This window comes from Bos taurus, chromosome 2, assembly GCF_002263795.3.
Source record: "Bos taurus isolate L1 Dominette 01449 registration number 42190680 breed Hereford chromosome 2, ARS-UCD2.0, whole genome shotgun sequence".
NCBI classification, from domain to species: Eukaryota; Metazoa; Chordata; class Mammalia; order Artiodactyla; family Bovidae; genus Bos; species Bos taurus.
Window position 1 is genome coordinate 11,670,518 of NC_037329.1, and position 19,586 is coordinate 11,690,103.

At 36.8% G+C, this 19,586-nt stretch overlaps 2 protein-coding genes across 2 annotated transcripts in view; one reads left to right on the plus strand and one right to left on the minus strand.

Annotated features, from left to right (window-relative positions):
* The window catches only part of ZNF804A (zinc finger protein 804A), a 347,885-nt gene that overhangs the window by 98,444 nt on the left and 229,855 nt on the right, over positions 1 to 19,586 (minus strand). The window lies entirely within an intron of this gene.
* LOC614531 (ras-related GTP-binding protein A) lies at positions 9,375 to 10,937 on the plus strand. Its single transcript, XM_002685248.2, has one exon. It carries the CDS (start codon positions 9,630 to 9,632, stop codon positions 10,569 to 10,571), a length of 942 nt encoding a protein of 313 aa, XP_002685294.1. The 5' UTR covers positions 9,375 to 9,629; the 3' UTR covers positions 10,572 to 10,937.

Consider the following 19,586-nt stretch of genomic DNA (forward strand, 5'->3'; position numbering starts at 1 on the left):
TCTCAAAGGACAAAATATTCAAGTTAACATTAATGAAATAACCTCTCTCTTTAATCATGTGTCTGTGTGTTAGTCGCTCAGTCGTGTCTGATTCTTTGTGACACCATAGACTGTAGCCCAATGGCTCCTCTGTCCATGGAATTTGCCAGGCAAGAATTATTGGAGTGGGTAGCCAATAGCTAACAGTTAAACTTGGAACCAACACTTTGTGAAAAGAATCTGCAGGCTTTATGCTTGGAAAAAATTTTCTATTATTAAACTTTAGACTTGTGAGTTAAGCAAACGTATGATATAATTCTCCAGGTATACAACTGGTTTATAAATATTTTAAAGCTTGTTTCAATATAGAATTCTCACAATAAAAAAAACAGGTAGATTGCAAAAATTATCTATTAAATTGATAAAAATCATAAACTGACACATTTTATCAGAAAGTAAATTCTGAAAATATATATTAGCTCCACAGACTTACAGTTATATTCTACATAATTAATATTTGCAAAATATAAAATTTTGTCAAGTGGATTAAAAATGTTTTTCTTATTTTGTAAAGTTAAAAATAAGAAAAATTCTAATTAGTTAGCTTCCAGAGATTAAAAGATTATCTACGAATTGCCCAATAAAACTAAACTTCACTAAAATAATTTGTCCCTTAAAACTTGTTTTTTTGTCTATGTCAGATATAAATCTAGATTTTCTTTTAATTGCAATTTGAATGGTAGCCAACTGAAATTCTTTTGGAAGCAAACTAAAAATAAGTATTATCTTAGAAGAGAGAGTAGATATTTCGTATGGCACTGTCCAAACTATCTCAGGAAATGCCTTCTGATAGATGGAATATGTTCCTTGAAAAATCCAATATGACAGTTCTTATACTTTTATCTTAAAAATACAGTGACAAGATCAGTACAAAATTCAAAAGGTGATGTTTATTAATATGAGAGTTTTGTGATACTTAAATCTTTTAAAATGCTTTATTTTAAAATATATTTCACATTATTGAAAATATTATATAAAGGATTTTAATTTTATTGTAGCTACTTAATTAGATCATGTCATGGACAAACAATCCAAAGTGAAATAAAATATGTTAGAAATGTGGAATTTATATAGCTTCTCCATTTATTATATACAGTATTATAGCTTATAATATAATTTTGTTTACAGTTTACTTAGAGCTAATGAACTTGTTTTATTATCATTATTTTTGCATTCAAATATTTCTTAATAAAAAATTACCATCAGTAAATTTTGTTTTATAGACAGTATGTATAGAAAGTATTCTGTGATAATTAAGCACACATGTTATACAATTGACCCATTGGAAAAGACTCTGATGTTGGGAGGGATTGGGGACAGGAGGAGAAGGGGACAACAGAGGATGAGGTGGCTGGATGGCATCACTGACTCGATGGATGTGAGTCTGAGTGAACTCCGGGAGTTGGTGATGGACAGGGAGGCCTGGCATGCTGCGATTCATGGGGTCGCAAAGAGTCAGACATGACTGAGCGACTGAACTGAAGAAAAGCAAATTTGTTTGAATCTAATGTTTACATTAATGTTCCTTTAAGAAACATAGTTTTAGTGACTTAAGACGGTATTTTCTTTTTTTTACAGGGCCACTACTTTTTTCAGTAATAAATATTTTCATAATGCTGCTAAACAGAACTAAGTTGTGTCAGACTCTCTGTGACTCCATGGACTTTAGGCCAAATTCCAAATCCTTGGGATTTCCCAGGCAATAATACTGGAGTTGGTTGCCATTTCCTTCTCCAATTTTTCATAACAGTAAACTTTGTTGATAAAAATATCTTTTAGATTCAAATTAGAAGTAATGAGAAAAAGATGTTACTATAATCCCACAACAGAATATAAATATAGTAAAGTCTAAACATGTAAGTCGCTTGCTCCTTGGAAGAAAAGCTATGACAAAACTAGATAGCATAATAAAAAGCAGACACACTATTTTGCCAACAAAGATCAGTATAGTAAAATTATATCTTTCCATTAATCAAGTATAGATGTGAGAGTTGAACCATAAATAAAGCTGAGCAATGAAAAATTGATGCATTCAAACTGTGGTGCTGGAGAAGACTCTTGAGAGTCCCTTAGACAGCAAGGAGATCAAACCAGTCAATCCTAAAGGAAATCAACTCTGAATATTCTTTGGAAGGACTAATGCTGAAGCTGAAGCTCCAATATTTTATCCACTTGATGTGAAGAGCCAACTCATTGAAAAAGACTCCAGGAGATAGTAAAGGACAAGGAAGCCTGGCATGCTGCAGTCCATGAGGTTGCAAGGAGTCAGACATGATTTTGCAATTGAACAAGAACAAAAACATATAAGCATAGACCTGATGAAGCTGATAAACTCTAATTTCACCATTAATTACTGTTTATGTAACTTTTACTTTATTTTTGCTTGACTATTAAATGAAATAGATAATAAGAGAATATGGTAATAATGTTGGATTTTCTGAATACAAATTGTTTTACTGTGATTATGCACTCTGCAGGGAAGAAACAAAAATAGTATAAGATATTGGGGATAACAGGCAGGTGTAGTTTAGATGCATAAGAAATCTAGTTAATTAAATTTAAAGGAAATAAAATTGGTCTAAATAAAATCACATCATTGCAATAGAATATGTGCTGATCAGTATTATTTTGAAGTTCATTTTCTTTTGGGAAAAGGAATTTTTCACACAATGTCACTAACTGGGACAAAAAGAAAAATCAAAACATTTACATATTCACTTACGAGATGCTGTGTCCAAAGTGTGTGTGCATGTGTATGCAACATGTGCATGCACATATTATCATATACCATTAAAAGTGAATGAAAGAAAGTGGAAGTGAAACTGAAGTCATGTCCCACTCTTTTCGAACTATGGACTGTAGCAGGCCAGGCTCCTCCGTTCATGGGATTTGCCAGGCAAGAAAATCCAGTGAATAGATACTGGATTAGATAGATAGTGAACAGTGAATAGACACATTTATTTTGGTATTTTCACATAGTGGACTCTCACTCGATCATAAAAAGGAACAAACTACTGATTCATTCAACAAAGAGAATGAATTTCACATGTATTGAGTAAAAGACAGTGAACACAAACTAGTAAATATTATCTGATTAAAGTCTTCCCTGGTGGCTCAGATGGTAAAGAATCTGCCTGCAATGCAGTAGACTGGGGTTCAATTCCTGGGTCAGGAAGATCCCCTGGAGAAGAGAATGCCAACCCACCACAGTATTCTTGTGTACAGAATTCCATGGACAGAGGAGCCTGGGAGGCTACTGTCCATAGGGTCAGAAAGAGTTGGACATGACCAGGTGACAAACACACACACACACACACATTGTATGAACATCTAGAGCATGCAAACTAATTATTCATCACCTGGTGTGAATGGTCAAGGGATAGTGGGAAGACTGCAAAACATCTGAGTAAACTTTCAGGACAGAGATTAATATTCTATATTAAAACTGGAGTGACATCTACGCAAAAGTATGTATTTCACAAAAGTCATGAAAAATTAAAATATGCTAGTATTGAGGTATATAAATTGTGCCTACATGTTGATTTAAAAAGGAGCTATATATGTGGGGGATACTGACTTCTATGTAAAAATATACAAGACTTTTCACAATTAAAATTATATAAAATTATCTAGCCCCATGAAGCAATATTCAGTTCAGTTCAGTCACTCATTTGTTTCCAACTCTTTTCGACCCCATGAATCACAGCATGCCAGGCTAACCCTGTCCATCACTAAATCCTGGAGTTCACTTAGACTCTCGTCTATTGAGTCGGTGATGCCATCCAGCCATCTCATCCTCTGTCGTCCCCTTCTCCTCCTGCCTCCAAACCCTGCCAGCATCAGTCTTTTCCAATGAGTCAACTCTTCGAATGAGGTGGCCAAAGTACTGGAGTTTCAGCTTTAGCACCATTCCTTCCAAAGAAATCCCAAGGCTGATCTCCTTTAGAATGGACTGGTTGGATCTCCTTACAGTCCAAGGGACTCTCAGGAGTCTTCTCCAACATCACAGTTAAAAAGCATCATTTCTTCAGTGCTCAGCTTTCTTCACAGTCCAACTCTCACATCCATACATGACCAATGGAAAAACCATAGCCTTGACTACACGGACCTTTGTTGGCAAAGTAATCTCTGCTTTTCAATATGCTATCTAGGTTGGTCGTAACTTTTCTTCCAAGGAGTAAGTGTCTTTTAATTTCATGGCGGAAGTCACCATCTGCAGTGATTTTGGAGCCCAGAAAAATAAAGTCTGACACTGTTTCCACTGTTTCCCCATCTATTTCCCATGAAGTGATGGGACCAGATGCCATGATCTTCGTTTTCTGAATGTTGAGCTTTAAGCCAACTTTTTCACTCTCCACTTTCACTTTCATCAAGAGGCTCTTTAGTTTCTCTTCACCTTCTGCCATAAGGGTGGTGTTATCTGCATATCTGAGGTTACTGATACTTCTCCCGGCAATCTTGATTCCAGCTTGTGCTTCTTCCAGCCCAGCGTTTCTCATGATGTACTCTGCATATAAGTTAAATAAGCAGGGTGACAATATACAGCCTTGACGTATTCCTTTTCCTATTTGGAACCAATCTGTTGTTCCATGTCCAGTTCTAACTGTTGCTTCCTGACCTGCATACAAATTTCTCAAGAGGCAGGTCAGGTGGTCTGGAATTCCCATCTCTTGAAGAATTTTCCACAGTTTATTGTGATCCACACAGTCAAAGGCTTTGGCAGTCAATAAAGCAGAAATAGATGTTTTTCTGGAACCCTCTTGCTTTTTCCATGATCCAGCAGATGTTGGCATTTGATCTCTGGTTCCTCTGCCTTTTCTAAAACCAGCTTGAACATCTGGAAGTTCACAGTTCACGTATTGCTGAAGCTTGGCTTGGAGAATTTTGAGCATTACTTTACTAGCGTATGAGATGAGTGCAATTGTGCGCTGGTTTGAGCATTCTTTGGCATCGTATTTCTTTGGGATTGGAATGAAAACTGACCTTTTCCAGTCCTGTGGCCACTGCTGAGTTTTCCAAATTTGCTGGCATATTGAGTGCAGCACTTTCACAGCATCATCTTTCAGGATTTGAAATAGCTCAACTGGAATTCCATCACCTCCACTAGCTTTGTTCGTAGTGATGCTTTCTAAGGTCCACTTGACTTCACATTCCAGGATGTCTGGCTCTAGGTGAGTGATCGCACCATCGAGATTATCTTGTTCTTGAAGATATTTTTTGTACAGTTCTTCTGTGTATTCCTGCCACCTCTTCTTAATATCTTCTGCTTCTGTTAGGTCCATACCATTTCTGTCCTTTATTGTGCCCATCTTTGCGTGAAATGTTCCCTTGGTATCTCTAATTTTCTTGAAGAGATCTCTAGTCTTTCCCATTCTGTTGTTCTCCTCTATTTCTTTGCATTGATCACTGAGGAAGGCTTTCTTATCGCTTCTTGCTATTCTTTGGAACTCTGCATTCAGATGCTTCTATCTTTCCTTTTCTCCTTTGCTTTTCACTTCTCTTCTTTTCACACCTATTTGTAAGGCCTCCTCAGACAGCCATTTCTTTTTGCATTTTTTTTCCATGGGGATGGTCTTGATCCCTGTCTCCTGTACAATGTCACGAACTTCATTCCATAGTTCATCAGGCACTCTATCTATAAGATCTAGTCCCTTAAATCTATTTCTCACTTCCACTGTATAATCATAAGGATTTGATTTAGGTCATACCTGAATGGTCTAGTGGTTCTCCCTACTTTCTTCAATTTCAGTCTGAATTTGGCAATAAGGAGTTCATGATCTGAGCCACAGTCAGCTCCTGGTCTTGTTTTTGTTGACTGTATAGAACTTCTCTATCTTTGGCTGCAAAGAATATAATCAGTCTGATTTCAGTATTGACAATATGGTGATGTCCATGTGCAGAGTCATCTCTTGTGTTGTTGGAAGAAGTGTTTGCTATGACCAGTGCATTTTCTTGGCAAAACTCTATTAGTCTTTGCCCTGCTTCATTCTGTATTCCAAGGCCAAATTTGCCTGTTACTCCAGGTGTTTCTTGACTTCCTGCTTTTGCATTCTAGTCCTCTATAATGAATAGGACTTTTGGGTGTTAGTTCTAAAAGGTCTTGTACATCTTCATAGATCTGTTCAACTTCAGCTTCTTCAGCATTACTGGTTGGGGCATAGACTTGGATTACTGTGATATTGAATGGTTTGCCTTGGAAACGAACAGAGATCATTCTTTCATTTTTGAGATTGCATCCAAGTACTGCATTTTGGACTCTTGTTGACCATGATGGCTACTCCATTTCTTCTAAAGGATTCCTGCCCACAGTAGTAGATATAATGGTCATCGGAATTAAATTCACCCATTCCAGTCCATTTTAGTTCGCTGATGCCTAGAATATCGACATTCACTCTTGCCATCTCCTGTTTGACCACTTCCAATTTGCCTTGATTCATGGACCTGACATTCCAGGTTCCTCTGCAATATTGCTCTTTACAGCATCGGACCTTGCTTCATCACCAGTCACATCCACAGCTGGGTATTGTTTTTGCTTTGGCTCCATCCCTTCATTCTTTCTGGAGTTATTTCTCCACTGATCTCCAGTAGCATATTGGGCACCTACTGACCTGGGAGTTCCTCCTTCAGTATCCTATCATTTTGGCTTTTCATACTATTCATGGGGTTCTCAAGGCAAGAATACTGAAGTGGTTTGCCATTCCCTTCTCCAGTGGACCACATTCTGTCCGACCTCTCCACCATGACCCACCCATCTTGGGTGGCCCCATGGGCATGGCTTAGTTTCACTGAGTTAGACAAGGCTGTGGTCCTAGTGTGATTAGATTGACTAGTTTTCTGTGATTTTGGTTTCAGTGTGTCTGCCCTCTGATGCCCTCTTGCAACACCTACCCTCTTACTTGGGTTTCTCTTACCTTGGACATGGGGTATCTCTCCACAGCTGCTCCAGAAAATTATATTATAGTTATAATAAAATTATATTATAGTTATAAACAATAAAGTAAGCAATATTATAGCCTTATATATCTCACTTATAATAACTAGATCATTTAGTTTTCTATAGTTTAATAAAACTAATTCTATACTCCATCAAACACATTGACCACTTTCAGATTGAATACTTAAGACATTTGCTGTAGAAATTGCCTTAATATTTAATAGTTTAAGGATATTCATACAGATTAACAGTGTACTTTCTTAGTTGAATTGATTGAATCTTTGTAAGTAGGACAAATTTTATGAACAAGATTTCATGTATACTTGTTAAGATTAAGTAAAAAGAATATAGAGTTTAAAAAGTCTGGAAGTTTGATAGTTGGGACTTAATTGTTTCCTAGGTAGTTCCATTTATCATTCTTCAACAGATTAGTTTTAATGTTGTTTCCAAGTGAAAACATGAATTTGGTGTGAAAGAATACAAGGATAAACAATCACAGCAGGTTTTGATGATATAATACCTTTTATAGGTTTTTCTGAAACTCTTCAGTTCATAAGTTTCAAACTGGGACTCCAAGTGCCTATTAATAAAGTTTCAAGAACCTATTAAAAATAAAAATAAAACTCTCATTTTGGAGAAAGTCAATTAATAATAAGTAATCTCACAATTACCCTATTTGCTTCTTTGCTTGCAGTTTTAAGAATCAATTAAGAAGGAAGCCATGGAGATGCAATAATTTTGATTTTATTTAATGACTGCCCACACATACACACACACAATATGACAGAATGAACTCTGTTCATTTAGGCAAACCATGCAATATCACAGTAATCCAAGTCTGTGTGACAATCACTAATGCCAAAGAAGCTAAAGTTGAACAGTTCTACGATGACCTACTAACACCAAAACAAGAAGTCCTTTTCATCATAGGTGACTGGAATGCAAAGTAGGAAGTCAAGAAATAACTAGAGTTACAGGCAAGTGTGGCCTTGAAGTATAAAATGAAGCAGTGCAAAGGCTAACAAGTTCTGGCAAGAGAATGCACGTCATAGGAAACACTCTCTTTCAACAACACAAGAGATGATTCTGCACATAGACATCGCCGGATGGTCAACACAGAAATCAGATTGCTTATATCTTTGCAGCTGAAATGGATAAGCTCTTTACAGTCAGCAAAAGCAAGACTGGGAGCAGACTGTGGCTCAGACCATGAATTTCTTACTGCAAAATTCAGATTTAAAATGAAGAAAGTGGGGAAAACCACTAGACTATTTAGTTAAAAGCCCTTATGATTATACAATGGAAGTAACAAATAAATTAAAGGTATTAGATCTGATAGACAGAGTGCCTAAAGAACTATGGACGGAGGTTTGTGACATTCTACAGGAGGCAGTGATCAAGACAATCCCCAAGAAAAAGAAATGCAAAAAGGCAAAATGGTTGTTTGAGGAGGACTTACAAATAGCTGAGGAAAGAAGAGAAGGAAAAAGCAAAGGAAAAAAAGGAAATATAAACCCATCTGAATGCAGAGTTCCAAAGAGTAACAAGTAGAGATAAGAAAGATTTCCTCAGTGATCAAGGGACAGAAATAGAGGAAAACAATAGAATGGGAAAGACTAGAGATCTCTTCAAGAAAATGAGAGAATCCAAGGGAACATTTCATGCAAATATGGGCACAATAAAGAACAGAGATTGTATGGACCTAAAAGTAGAATATATTAAGAAAAGGTGGCAAAAACACACAGAAGAACTATATAAAAAGGGTCGTCCTGACATAGATAACCATGATCGTGTGCTCACTCACCTAGAGCCAGACATCCTGGAGTCTAAAGTCAAGTGGGCCTTATGAAGCATCACTACCAACAAAGCTAGTGGAGATGATGGAATTCCAGCTGAGCTATTTCATATCCTAAAAGATGATGTTGTGAAAGTGCTGCACTCAATATGCCAGCAAATTTGGAAAACTCAGCAGTGGCCACAGGATTGGAAAAGATCAATTTTCATTCTAACCCCAAAGAAAAGTGATGTCAAAGAATGTTCAAACTACTGCACAATTGCACTCATCTTACTTGCTAGTAATGTAATGTTTAAAATTCTCCATTCCAGTATTCTGGCCTGGAGAGTCCCAGGGACGGTGGAGCCTGGTGGGCTGCCGTCTATGGGGTCGCACAGAGTCGGACACGACTGAAGAGACTTAACATAACATAACATAACATAACATAAGCTCAGTTTAAATAGGAGAATAGAACACCCGAGTCCTGTGTTCCCCTTCCAATCTCTCCTTCGGGTGGTCTGTACTGGGTCTCATTGATAGAGCGGTTTTTCAAAGCTCTTCCGGCAGCGACGCTCGAGAGCGCGGGTTCTCGCGAGATCGCCGCCGGAAGTGGGTGGCTGCGGAGGCTCAGAGACTTCTCTCCCCGGAAGCCGCTGGTTTCTTCGGAGCTGCTGCAGCCGTCTTCCCTGTGGCGCTCTCCCCAGGGAAAGAGCTCACCGGACGCGGCCCTTCCCAGCGCCGAGCTCGCCCCTGTGGCTTCACCAGTATACAGAGGCGCGGCCCAGCCGGCTGAGCCCCCGAAATCCCCGGCTCCTCCCTCCCTCCGTCTGCGCTGCAGTTAGGCCGCGCCCAGAGGCCTAGTCCGCGGGAGTTCCGGCGGTGATGCCAAATACAGCCATGAAGAAAAAGGTGCTGTTAATGGGGAAGAGCAGGTCGGGGAAGACCAGCATGAGGTCGATTATCTTTGCCAATTACATCGCTTGCGACACCCGGCGCCTGGGTGCCACCATTAATGTGGAGCACTCCCACGTCCGATTCCTGGGCAACCTAGTGCTGAATCTGTGGGACTGTGGCGGTCAGGACACCTTCATGGAAAATTACTTCACCAGCCAGCGAGACAACATCTTCCGTAATGTCGAGGTTCTGATTTATGTGTTCGACGTGGAGAGCCGCGAACTGGAAAAGGACATGCATTATTACCAGTCGTGTCTGGAGGCCATCCTCCAGAACGCTCCTGATGCCAAAATCTTCTGCTTGGTGCACAAGATGGATCTGGTTCAGGAAGATCAGCGTGACCTGATTTTTAAAGAGCGAGAGGAAGACCTGAGGCGTTTGTCTCGCCCGCTGGAGTGTGCTTGTTTTCGAACATCCATCTGGGATGAAACGCTCTACAAAGCCTGGTCCAGTATTGTCTATCAGCTGATTCCAAATGTCCAGCAGCTGGAGATGAATCTCGGGAATTTTGCCCAGATTATTGAGGCCGATGAAGTTCTGCTGTTCGAAAGAGCCACGTTCTTGGTCATCTCCCATTACCAGTGCAAAGAGCAGCGTGATGTCCACCGATTGGAGACGATCAGCAACATAATTCAGCAGTTCAAGCTGAGCTGCAGTAAATTGGCCGCTTCTTTCCAGAGCATGGAAGTTAGGAATTCTAACTTCGCTGCTTTCATCGACATCTTCACATCAAACACGTACGTGATGGTGGTTATGTCGGATCCGTCCATCCCTTCTGCGGCTACTCTGATCAACATTCGCAATGCCAGGAAACACTTTGAGAAGCTGGAGAGAGTGGATGGTCCCAAGCGCAGCCTCCTTATGCGTTGAATATTGCCAAAATACGCTGTCTGAAAATACTTAATTGCCTCCCCCCCCCATTTTTTTTCAATATTCATAATGTCGTGTGCTTATAAGTGGGCTTTGAAATGTGTGCTGCTTATCATTTTCATCTCTTTCTTCCCTTCTCCCCAGTCTTTTGGACTCTATTTACTCAGTTATCCAGTAGAGCTTTAAAGATGGCCTTTCTGAAAAGTTGTATGGGGTAACACTAGTGGGTGGTGATGTATGTGTGTTCTGATTACCTGGTTATAGTAGATATACACAAAGCCTTTACAATATCTTCTGTATTCCTTGCAAGGTTGCAAAGATGGAATGTTATTTTATCAGCAAGTATTAAAATGCGTTTATAAATTCTTCCTGGCTTCAATCATGAATAAACATTTGCTGTTAGCAGTTTAAAAAATAAATAAATAAAATTCTCCAAGCAAAGCTTCAATAGTACATGAAATAAGAATTTCCAGATGTTCAAGCTGGATTTAGAAAAGGCAGAGGAACCAGAGGTGAAATTGCCAACATCTGCTGCATCATAGGAAAAGCAAGATGATTCCAGAAAAACATTTACTTGTTTACAATTTTTGGCTATTAAAATACACAGAATGCTGTAAAAAAAAAAAAAAAAAAAAATTACTTCTGCTTTATTAACTATGCCAAAGCCTTTGACTGTGTAGATCATATCAAACTGTGGAAAATTCTTAAATAGATTAGAATATCAGACCACCTTATCTGTCTCCTGAGAAATCTGTGTGCAGGTCAAGAAGCAACAGACAGAACTGGACATGGAACAACTGAATGGTTCCAAATCAAGAAAGGATTACATCAAGGCTGTATATTGTCACCCTGCTTATTTAACGTATATGCAGGGTATATCATGTGAAATGCAAGATGAAGCACAAACTGGAATCAAGATTGCTGGGAGAAGTATCAATAACCTCAGATATGTAGATGACAATACCCTTATGGCAGAAAACAAAGAACTAAAGAACCTCTTGGTTAAAGTGAAAGAGGAGAGTGAAAAAGTTGGCTAAAACTCAACTTTTAGAAAACTATGATCATGGCATCCGGTCCCATCACTTCATGGTAAATAGATGAGGAAACAATGGAAACAGTGACAGACTTTATTTTGGGGGGCTCCAAAATCACTGCTGATGGTGACTGTAGCCATACTTTAAAAGCTATACTTTTAAATTAAGCCATGAAATTAAAAGATGCTTGCTCCTTGGAAGAAAAGCTGTGACAAGCCTAGACAGCGTACTAAAGAGCAGAGACAATACTTTGCCAACAAAGATCTGTCTAGTAAAAGCTATGGTTTTTCTAGTAGTCATGTATAGATATCAGAGTTGGGCTATAAAGAAAGCTGAGCACTGAAGAATTGATGCTTTTGAACTGTGATGGTAAAGAAGACTCTTGAGAGAGTCCCTTGGACTGCAAAGAGATCAAACCAGTCAATCCTAAAGGAAATAAGTCCTGAATATTCTTTGGAAGGACTGGTGCTGAAGCTGAAACTCCAATACTTTGGCCACCTGATGGAAAGAACTGACTTATTGGAAAAGACCCTGATGCTGGGAAAGACTGAAGGCAGGAGCAGAAGGGAATGACAGAGGATGGGATGGTTGGATGGCATCACCAACTTGATGGACAGGAGTTTGAACAAGCTCTAGGAATTGGTGATAGACAGGGATGCCTGACATGGTTCAGTCCATAGTGTCACAAAGATCAGATGTTACTGTGCAAATGAACTGAACTGAAGGACTGCAAATATAAAGAAAAAAAAAATTCTGGTTCACTAATATTCATATAATTTAAGGAGAAAATGTTCTCCCTCACAAGCAAAGAAATATCATGTTCACAGATTGAAATAGAAATACTCTTAAAGTCTATCTTTAGAAAGTGTTTTTCTCCTAACATAAGCTACATTAAATATGCTCATTTAATTCTATAATGCTTAACTATGTTTATATTCTAAATTATAAAAATTTTCAAAGAGGAAACTACTATATGTTCAAATAACTGTATAGTTCTGAAATATATTACATCTCCAATATTCAGTTATTAAATAAAAAATAAGGTAAGGATACACACAAACATATATACATACATGTGCAGGTATATAATATATAATCTATTAATTAAGTTTGAGGGCTTCCCTTGTGGCTTAGTTGGTAAAGAATCCCCCTGCAAGGGAGGAGACCTGTGTTTGATCCCTGAGTTGGGAAGATCCCCTGGAGAAGGGAAAGGCTACCCACTCCAGTATTCTGGCCTAGAGAATTCCATGGACTGTAGAGTCCATGGGGTTACTAAGAGTCGGAGACGATGAGCCACTTTATTTTGAAAATATTAATCTGTGTCACCTCCTCCATTCCTGAACCCTTACTTTTCCTAATATAGCCTTTGAATATAACTTTCCCTGAATCTAAGATGTCTTTGAACCTGCTTTTCACCTGACTTAGCTGGATAAGAATTCCTTGCTCAAAGAAGTCTTTTTATAACAACACCTTTGACCATTTTGAGATACTATGTTAGTCCTTCCTCTTAGAGCCCTGGTATCAAATCTGTTTGAGAAACACATTATTATAACTATTATTATTTTTAGTAAATCTGTCTCTCTCAATGAATTATAAGGTACAAGAAAGCAGGAAGTGTGACATTTTCATTGTTATTGCTCACCAGTGGGTCCCTTGTACCTAGCAAAAAAAGGATGAACACAATCAGAGTCACATAAACTTCTCTCTTTCACTATAATAGGTACATCAAAAAGCTATTCTGGTATTTCTACCAAAAATATTTATATCTCACCATGTTTTCCTCACCTATAATGATTAATAAACTTTATTGAGCTATACTTTTAAATTAAGCTTGACTGCCTCATTTCACATTTTAGTGACCATCCAAAGACAAGCCCTTTAATTGTTTAAAAGTATAAATTGTAAAATAAATGGGATCTGCATTATGTATAATTACTCATGTAGTAAACATAACATGAATTGCCCCATTTGATGAGATTTTTTTAGAATCCATTTGCACTGTGGCATTGAATGTAACCAGATACATCTCATTTCTGCTTGGTTTTTGAGTTATAGACCACTATGCATTTGAAAAGAAAATAGCCACAAAGTGAGGGGATATCCTGTTTACACAGTGCAAAAACTTGCCAAACATGTCTGTCAAACATTTTCAAGAGTTCATCTAAAACAAAATATTGAAATGGGGGAAAAGTAGTCATTTACATTTAAAATAAAAATGTCTTATTTTATAAGTAAATATACCTGTAAGAATATAAAATGTATTATGTTCTTTATATTTTAATATAATATTTGAAAAGCAATTTATATGAATCTTATCCGGAGGATATGTAGAGAACCATAAATTTCAGAAATGTACTCACCTAGTTTAATAGACTTTTGCATTTTTACAATTTTTTAAATTATGGATAATGCTTTTAAAAATATATGGAAAAACTTTTTTGTTACTACTTATAATACAGGAAAGAGTAAATTTCACTAAAAAAGAAAACATATATTAAAAGCAATTGATTAATCACTTATGAAGCTAGAATGAAAACTTTAAAAGAAAAAGTAGTAAAACATAGCTGTCATTACAAAAATTAGTTAATGATATACAAATAAAAAGATGTAAAACATGACACCCAATTTGAAAAATGAAAGGGTAGAAAAATGTTGAACCTTAGAAGTGATCAAAATCATGTAGTTATTAGATATAAACAATTATATGAAAGCCTTATGGTAACTACAAAGCAAAAATCTATAGTAAATGCACAAAGGATGAAAATAAATATAAGCATACCACCAAAGAAAGTCATCAGACCACAAAGAAAGAGAGCAAGAGGATAGGGAAGAACACAGAGAAATTATAAAACAGCCAGAAAACAATTAGCAAAATGAAAATAAAGTGCAAACTTACCAATAATTACCTTAAAAGTAAGTGGCTTGAACTCTCCAATCAAAAGACATAGAAGAATTGAATGGATAAAACAATAAGACACTTTTACATGTTGCCTACAAGAGACTCACTTTAGATGTACGGACCCATGTACACTGAAAATAAAGAGATGAAAAAAAGATATTCCATGTAAATATAAATCAAAAGAAAGCTGGAGTAGCTATATTTACATCAGGAAAAAACAGACTTTAAAACAAAAATGTAATAAGAGATAAGGATGAGTGTTACATAATGATAGAGGGGTCAGTCCAAGAAGAGTACATAAAATTTGTAAATTTTTATTTGTCCAACATTGGAGTACCTAAATACATAAAGCAAATATCAACAGACCAAAAGGGAGACATAAATAGCAACACAAGAAGAGTAGGGGACCTTAATACCCTACATACATCATGCAGATAGAAAATCAATAAGGAAACACAGGCCTGAAATGACATATTAGACCAGATAACTTAGAAACTTAAACAGGATTCCATCTAAAAGCAGCAGAATACAAATTCCTTAATGCACATAAAACATTTTCCAAGATAGATCACATGGTAGGCCACAATTTAAAATTCTTAATAAATTTAAGAAGACTGAAATCAAGTATAATTTCCAACCACACTGGTATGAACAAAAAATTAATTGCATGAAGAAAACTATAAAAATCACAAATATGTGGAAATTAACACATTACTGAACAACTAATGGGTCAAAGAAGAAATAAAAAAATAATTTAAAAAATACCTAGGGACAAATGAAAAGGGGCATTAATGAGAGAAATTGAAGAATACACAAATAAATGTAGGGATATTCCAGTCTTATGGATAGGAAGAATAAATATTGTTAAAATGTCCATACTACCCCAAGCAATCTATAGGTTCATTGCAACCCCTATCAAAAAACCAATATCATTTTTCATGGAAATGGAAGAAACAATCCTAAAATTTGTGTGTAACTTCAAAAGATCCTGAATATCCAAAGTAATATCCAAAAGTAATATCCAAAGACAGAGAAAAAAAAAAAAAAGCTAGAGGCACCAGAAGCCCTGATTTCGAATAAAGCTAAAGTAATGGAAACAGTATGGCACAAAATCAGACACACAGATAAACGGAACAGAATAAAGAACCAGATATAGATACACAGATATATGTTCAATTAATTCATGACAAAGGAGCCAAAATATTCAATGGGAAAAGGACAGTCTCTTAACAAAAATGATGTTAGGAAAATTAGACAGCCATACGCAAAAGAAAAAAAAAACATATTTTAAACCACATGCAAAAATTAACTCAAAATGGGTGAAAGGGTTGAATGTAAGACCTTTAGCCATAAAACTCTTAGAAGAGAACACAGATATAAGTCAAGCAAACTCCTTGACATAAGTCTTTGCAATAACTCTTTGAATCTGATACCAAAAGCAAAAGCAACAAAAGCAACAATGAACAAGTGGGACTATATAAAACCAAAAAGCTTTTGTATGGCAAAGGAGACCATCAACAAAATTAAAATGCAGTCTACTAAATAGGAGAAAATATTTGCAAATCCTGTATCTGATAAGGGGCTACTATCCAAAATACATAAGAAACTCAACAAATCTCAATAGCAAAACAACAAGCAATCTGATTTTAACATAAAAGAGGAGAAGATCTAAATAGACAAAGAAGATATACAGATGACCAATAGCTACATAATAAGATGCTCAACATCATTAATTATCAGGAAAATGTAAATCAAAACTACAATGAGATATCATCTCACATGGGTTAGAAGGGCTATTTTCAAAAAGACAAGAAATAAGTACTTGCAAGCACATGGAGAAAAGTAATCCTTTTGCACTGTTTGAGGAATGTAATCTGGTGCAGCCACTGTAAAAAGCAATATGGAAGTTACTCCAAAAAATAAAAAATGGAGCTATTAATACCATATGATTCAGCAATTCTACTGGGCATTTACCCAAAGAAAGCAAAAACACTACAGACATATATAAACCCATGTTTACTGAAAACATTATTTACAATAGTGAAGAGATGAAAACTACTTAAGTGTCCTTGAGGAAAAAATGGAGAAATAAATTGTAATATGTAATATTATTTATATAATAAAATCTTGCCATTTATGACAACATAGATGAACCTTGAAGGCATTAAGTCAAGTAAGAGAGAAAGAGAAATATCATATGTTTATTTGTTATTGCTATATTCTTTTGTGCTCAGTCACTCAGATGTGTCTGACTCTTTGCAACCCATAGACTGTAGCCTGCCAGGGTCCTCTGCCCATGGAATTTTCCAGGCAGGAATACTGGAGCAGGTTGCCATTTCTTACTCCAGAGGATCTTCCTGACTCTGGGATCAAACCCACGTCTCTTGCATCTCCTGCAATGGCAGGAGGATTCTTTATCACTAGCACCACCTGGGAAGCTTGCTATAATATTAACATCATTTTGATATCAAGAATTTTAGTGTTGATTTATGATTTACATATTTTAAGTAAGGTACATGTTAAGGATGTAATTTTTATTAACACCCAGCTTAACATTCCAATCATAAATCTTAGAAATTAATAAAAATAACAAGCCATAAAAAATGTTTCCAAGTCTAATTTAAACATATTTTTCTCATAAGCAGCATAATGACAAGATGGGAGCTCTTTCCTTCAAGTATGCCACCAATGCTGAATTCAGAAATAGATATATCTGGAAGACCAAGGAAATAGAGCACCAGTGGGAAAACACAGTATGTTTCCTTCCTTTTATTCATTCAAAGACTCTTTACAACAAAAGAACAAAAATACTTTGTCTGCAATAAATACCCCATTAGTGTGATATATATATATACATATATTTGGAAAATAAGGAATTTAATAAACATGGGTAATCAATCACATGTTACAGTGTAGCGTTTTCCTTTTGGTTTTACATATCAATAGTTTTGGGACATCCCAATGGTTGTGAGTGAGGTGTTGGAATAATCAGCATCAGGTGTTCAGAAACTCCTGAAATTTGAGAATTATGGCTCTCTGATCAGAGGACTTCTATGACTTTCAATCATTATGCTCTTCTAAAACACATGTATTCTTTTTTTGTGTACTACAGAACAGGAACACATACACTTTCTTTGGATCAAGCTGAATTATCTTATATAATCTTTACTGTGACTTTTTGATAATCTGAAATATAACAGTAGGTTGAAGCAGCAATGAATTTATCATGAAATGCACAGATATATCTAGTTGCTTGCTAAATATTTAGATTTGTATGTTCCACACGACTATTAAGTATAAATCCTCTAACTAGAATTTATCACCTTCCTTCATCCAAATATCTATCTCATCCTCTAAAATACATTTTTTAATGAAAATGCAAAAAATCTGCCCAAGAGTTTAAGCAAGAATCAGGAAGTAATGATAGCTATTACTTTCTCGCTTACTTCTTTAAATAGGATTTTGTATACCCAACCTATGCAACATTTTCCCACTCAACTTCCTCCTTTCAGTCCCTACTTGTGATGGCCATTTTTCTACTTCTCTCATGGATTAACTGATATATAATCTCTCTCTTGTTCTTCCTAACACAGTATTAGCAATGTTGACAGTGCATTTTCTTAACTGCAAATCTTAATTATCCACTGAGCTAATGTTTTTAATTACCCAAAATATTTAGAATAGATTTCAAGATTTAGAATACATTTTCAAGATCGTTGTTTATTTCTGTTAGTCTCTCAATTGTATCTGACTCTTTGTGACCCCATGGACTATAGTCTGCCAGGCTACTTTGTCCATAGAATTCTCCAGGCAAGAGTACTGGAGTGTGTTGCCATTCCCTTCTCCAGGACCCAGGGATAGAACCCAGGTCTCCTGCATTGCAGGTAGATTCTTTACCATCTGAGCCGCCAAGGAAGCCCAAGATCATTAGTTTATCGCAAAAATAGTCTATAATCTCACCTCTCCTGGTCTGAACACACCCTCTAAATACTGCTGCTGCTGCTGCTGCTAAGTCGCTTCAGTCGTGTCCGACTCTGTGCGACCCCATAGACGGCAGCCCACCAGGCTTCCCTGTCCCTGGGATTCTCCAGGCAAGAACACTGGAGTGGGTTGCCATTTCCTTCTCCAGTGCATGAAAGTGAAAATTGAAAGTGAAGTCGCTCAGTCGTGTCTGACTCTTCGTGACCCCATGGACTGCAGCCCACCAGGCTCCTCCATCCATGGGATTTTCCAGGCAAAAGTACTGGAGTGGGGTGCCATCACCTTCTCCCTCTCAACACTAACTATGCTCAAATGGTAAGAATGTACTTGTAGCTACTCAAAATGATCTATGAATCCATAATATCCTCATCCAAGTAGAAGAGTGAGGAAGAGATTTTAAAAATGAAACAAAACAACAGGAATAAAACAAGACATGGCAGCGGGAGACAATATTTTCAAAATTTTCATAAAACTTTGGTAAAATAGTAACACTGGGACTCTAAGGAGAGCTTGATTGGTAAATGAGACAAATCTGAACATGTTGAATCTGGGCATAAATTAATCAATTTAAAAATCAAATTCTAGAGAAGTCATGAAGAATGTAAGAAAGAACATGTTTGCCAACGCACAAGTATGTTATGTGACTGTTTTGTGCATTGAAGACTGAATAATTGAAAAATAAATAGAAAAAACAGAAATTTCTTAATTTATGAAAGAACAGTAAATTATTATGCTTTTGCAATCTTACAAATACCTAAAAAGAAACAGAATTCACTTCTCTTAAGTTTTGAAATCCCCTGCTGAAAATGCCACTATATTGTAGCTGCTGCTCTCCCAAGGGTAGAACTGTAAGACAGGACTGATAGCCCATTTCCCTGTGTACAAGGCAATTTTATCTTAAAAGAGACATCAAACAATCACTTGGGGGAATTAGGTATCATTGCTGCCTAGTGCCTTGGTGAATCCATCCGGGGACAATTTCCATGTTCTTTGTTTAAGCTAATAAAGTTGTGACCTAAAGTTGTATTCCATTAAGGAATCTCTAGAGTCTTTTATTGCCTAAGGGGACCTAGAATCAGCAGTGAGGAAAATGGGATGGTG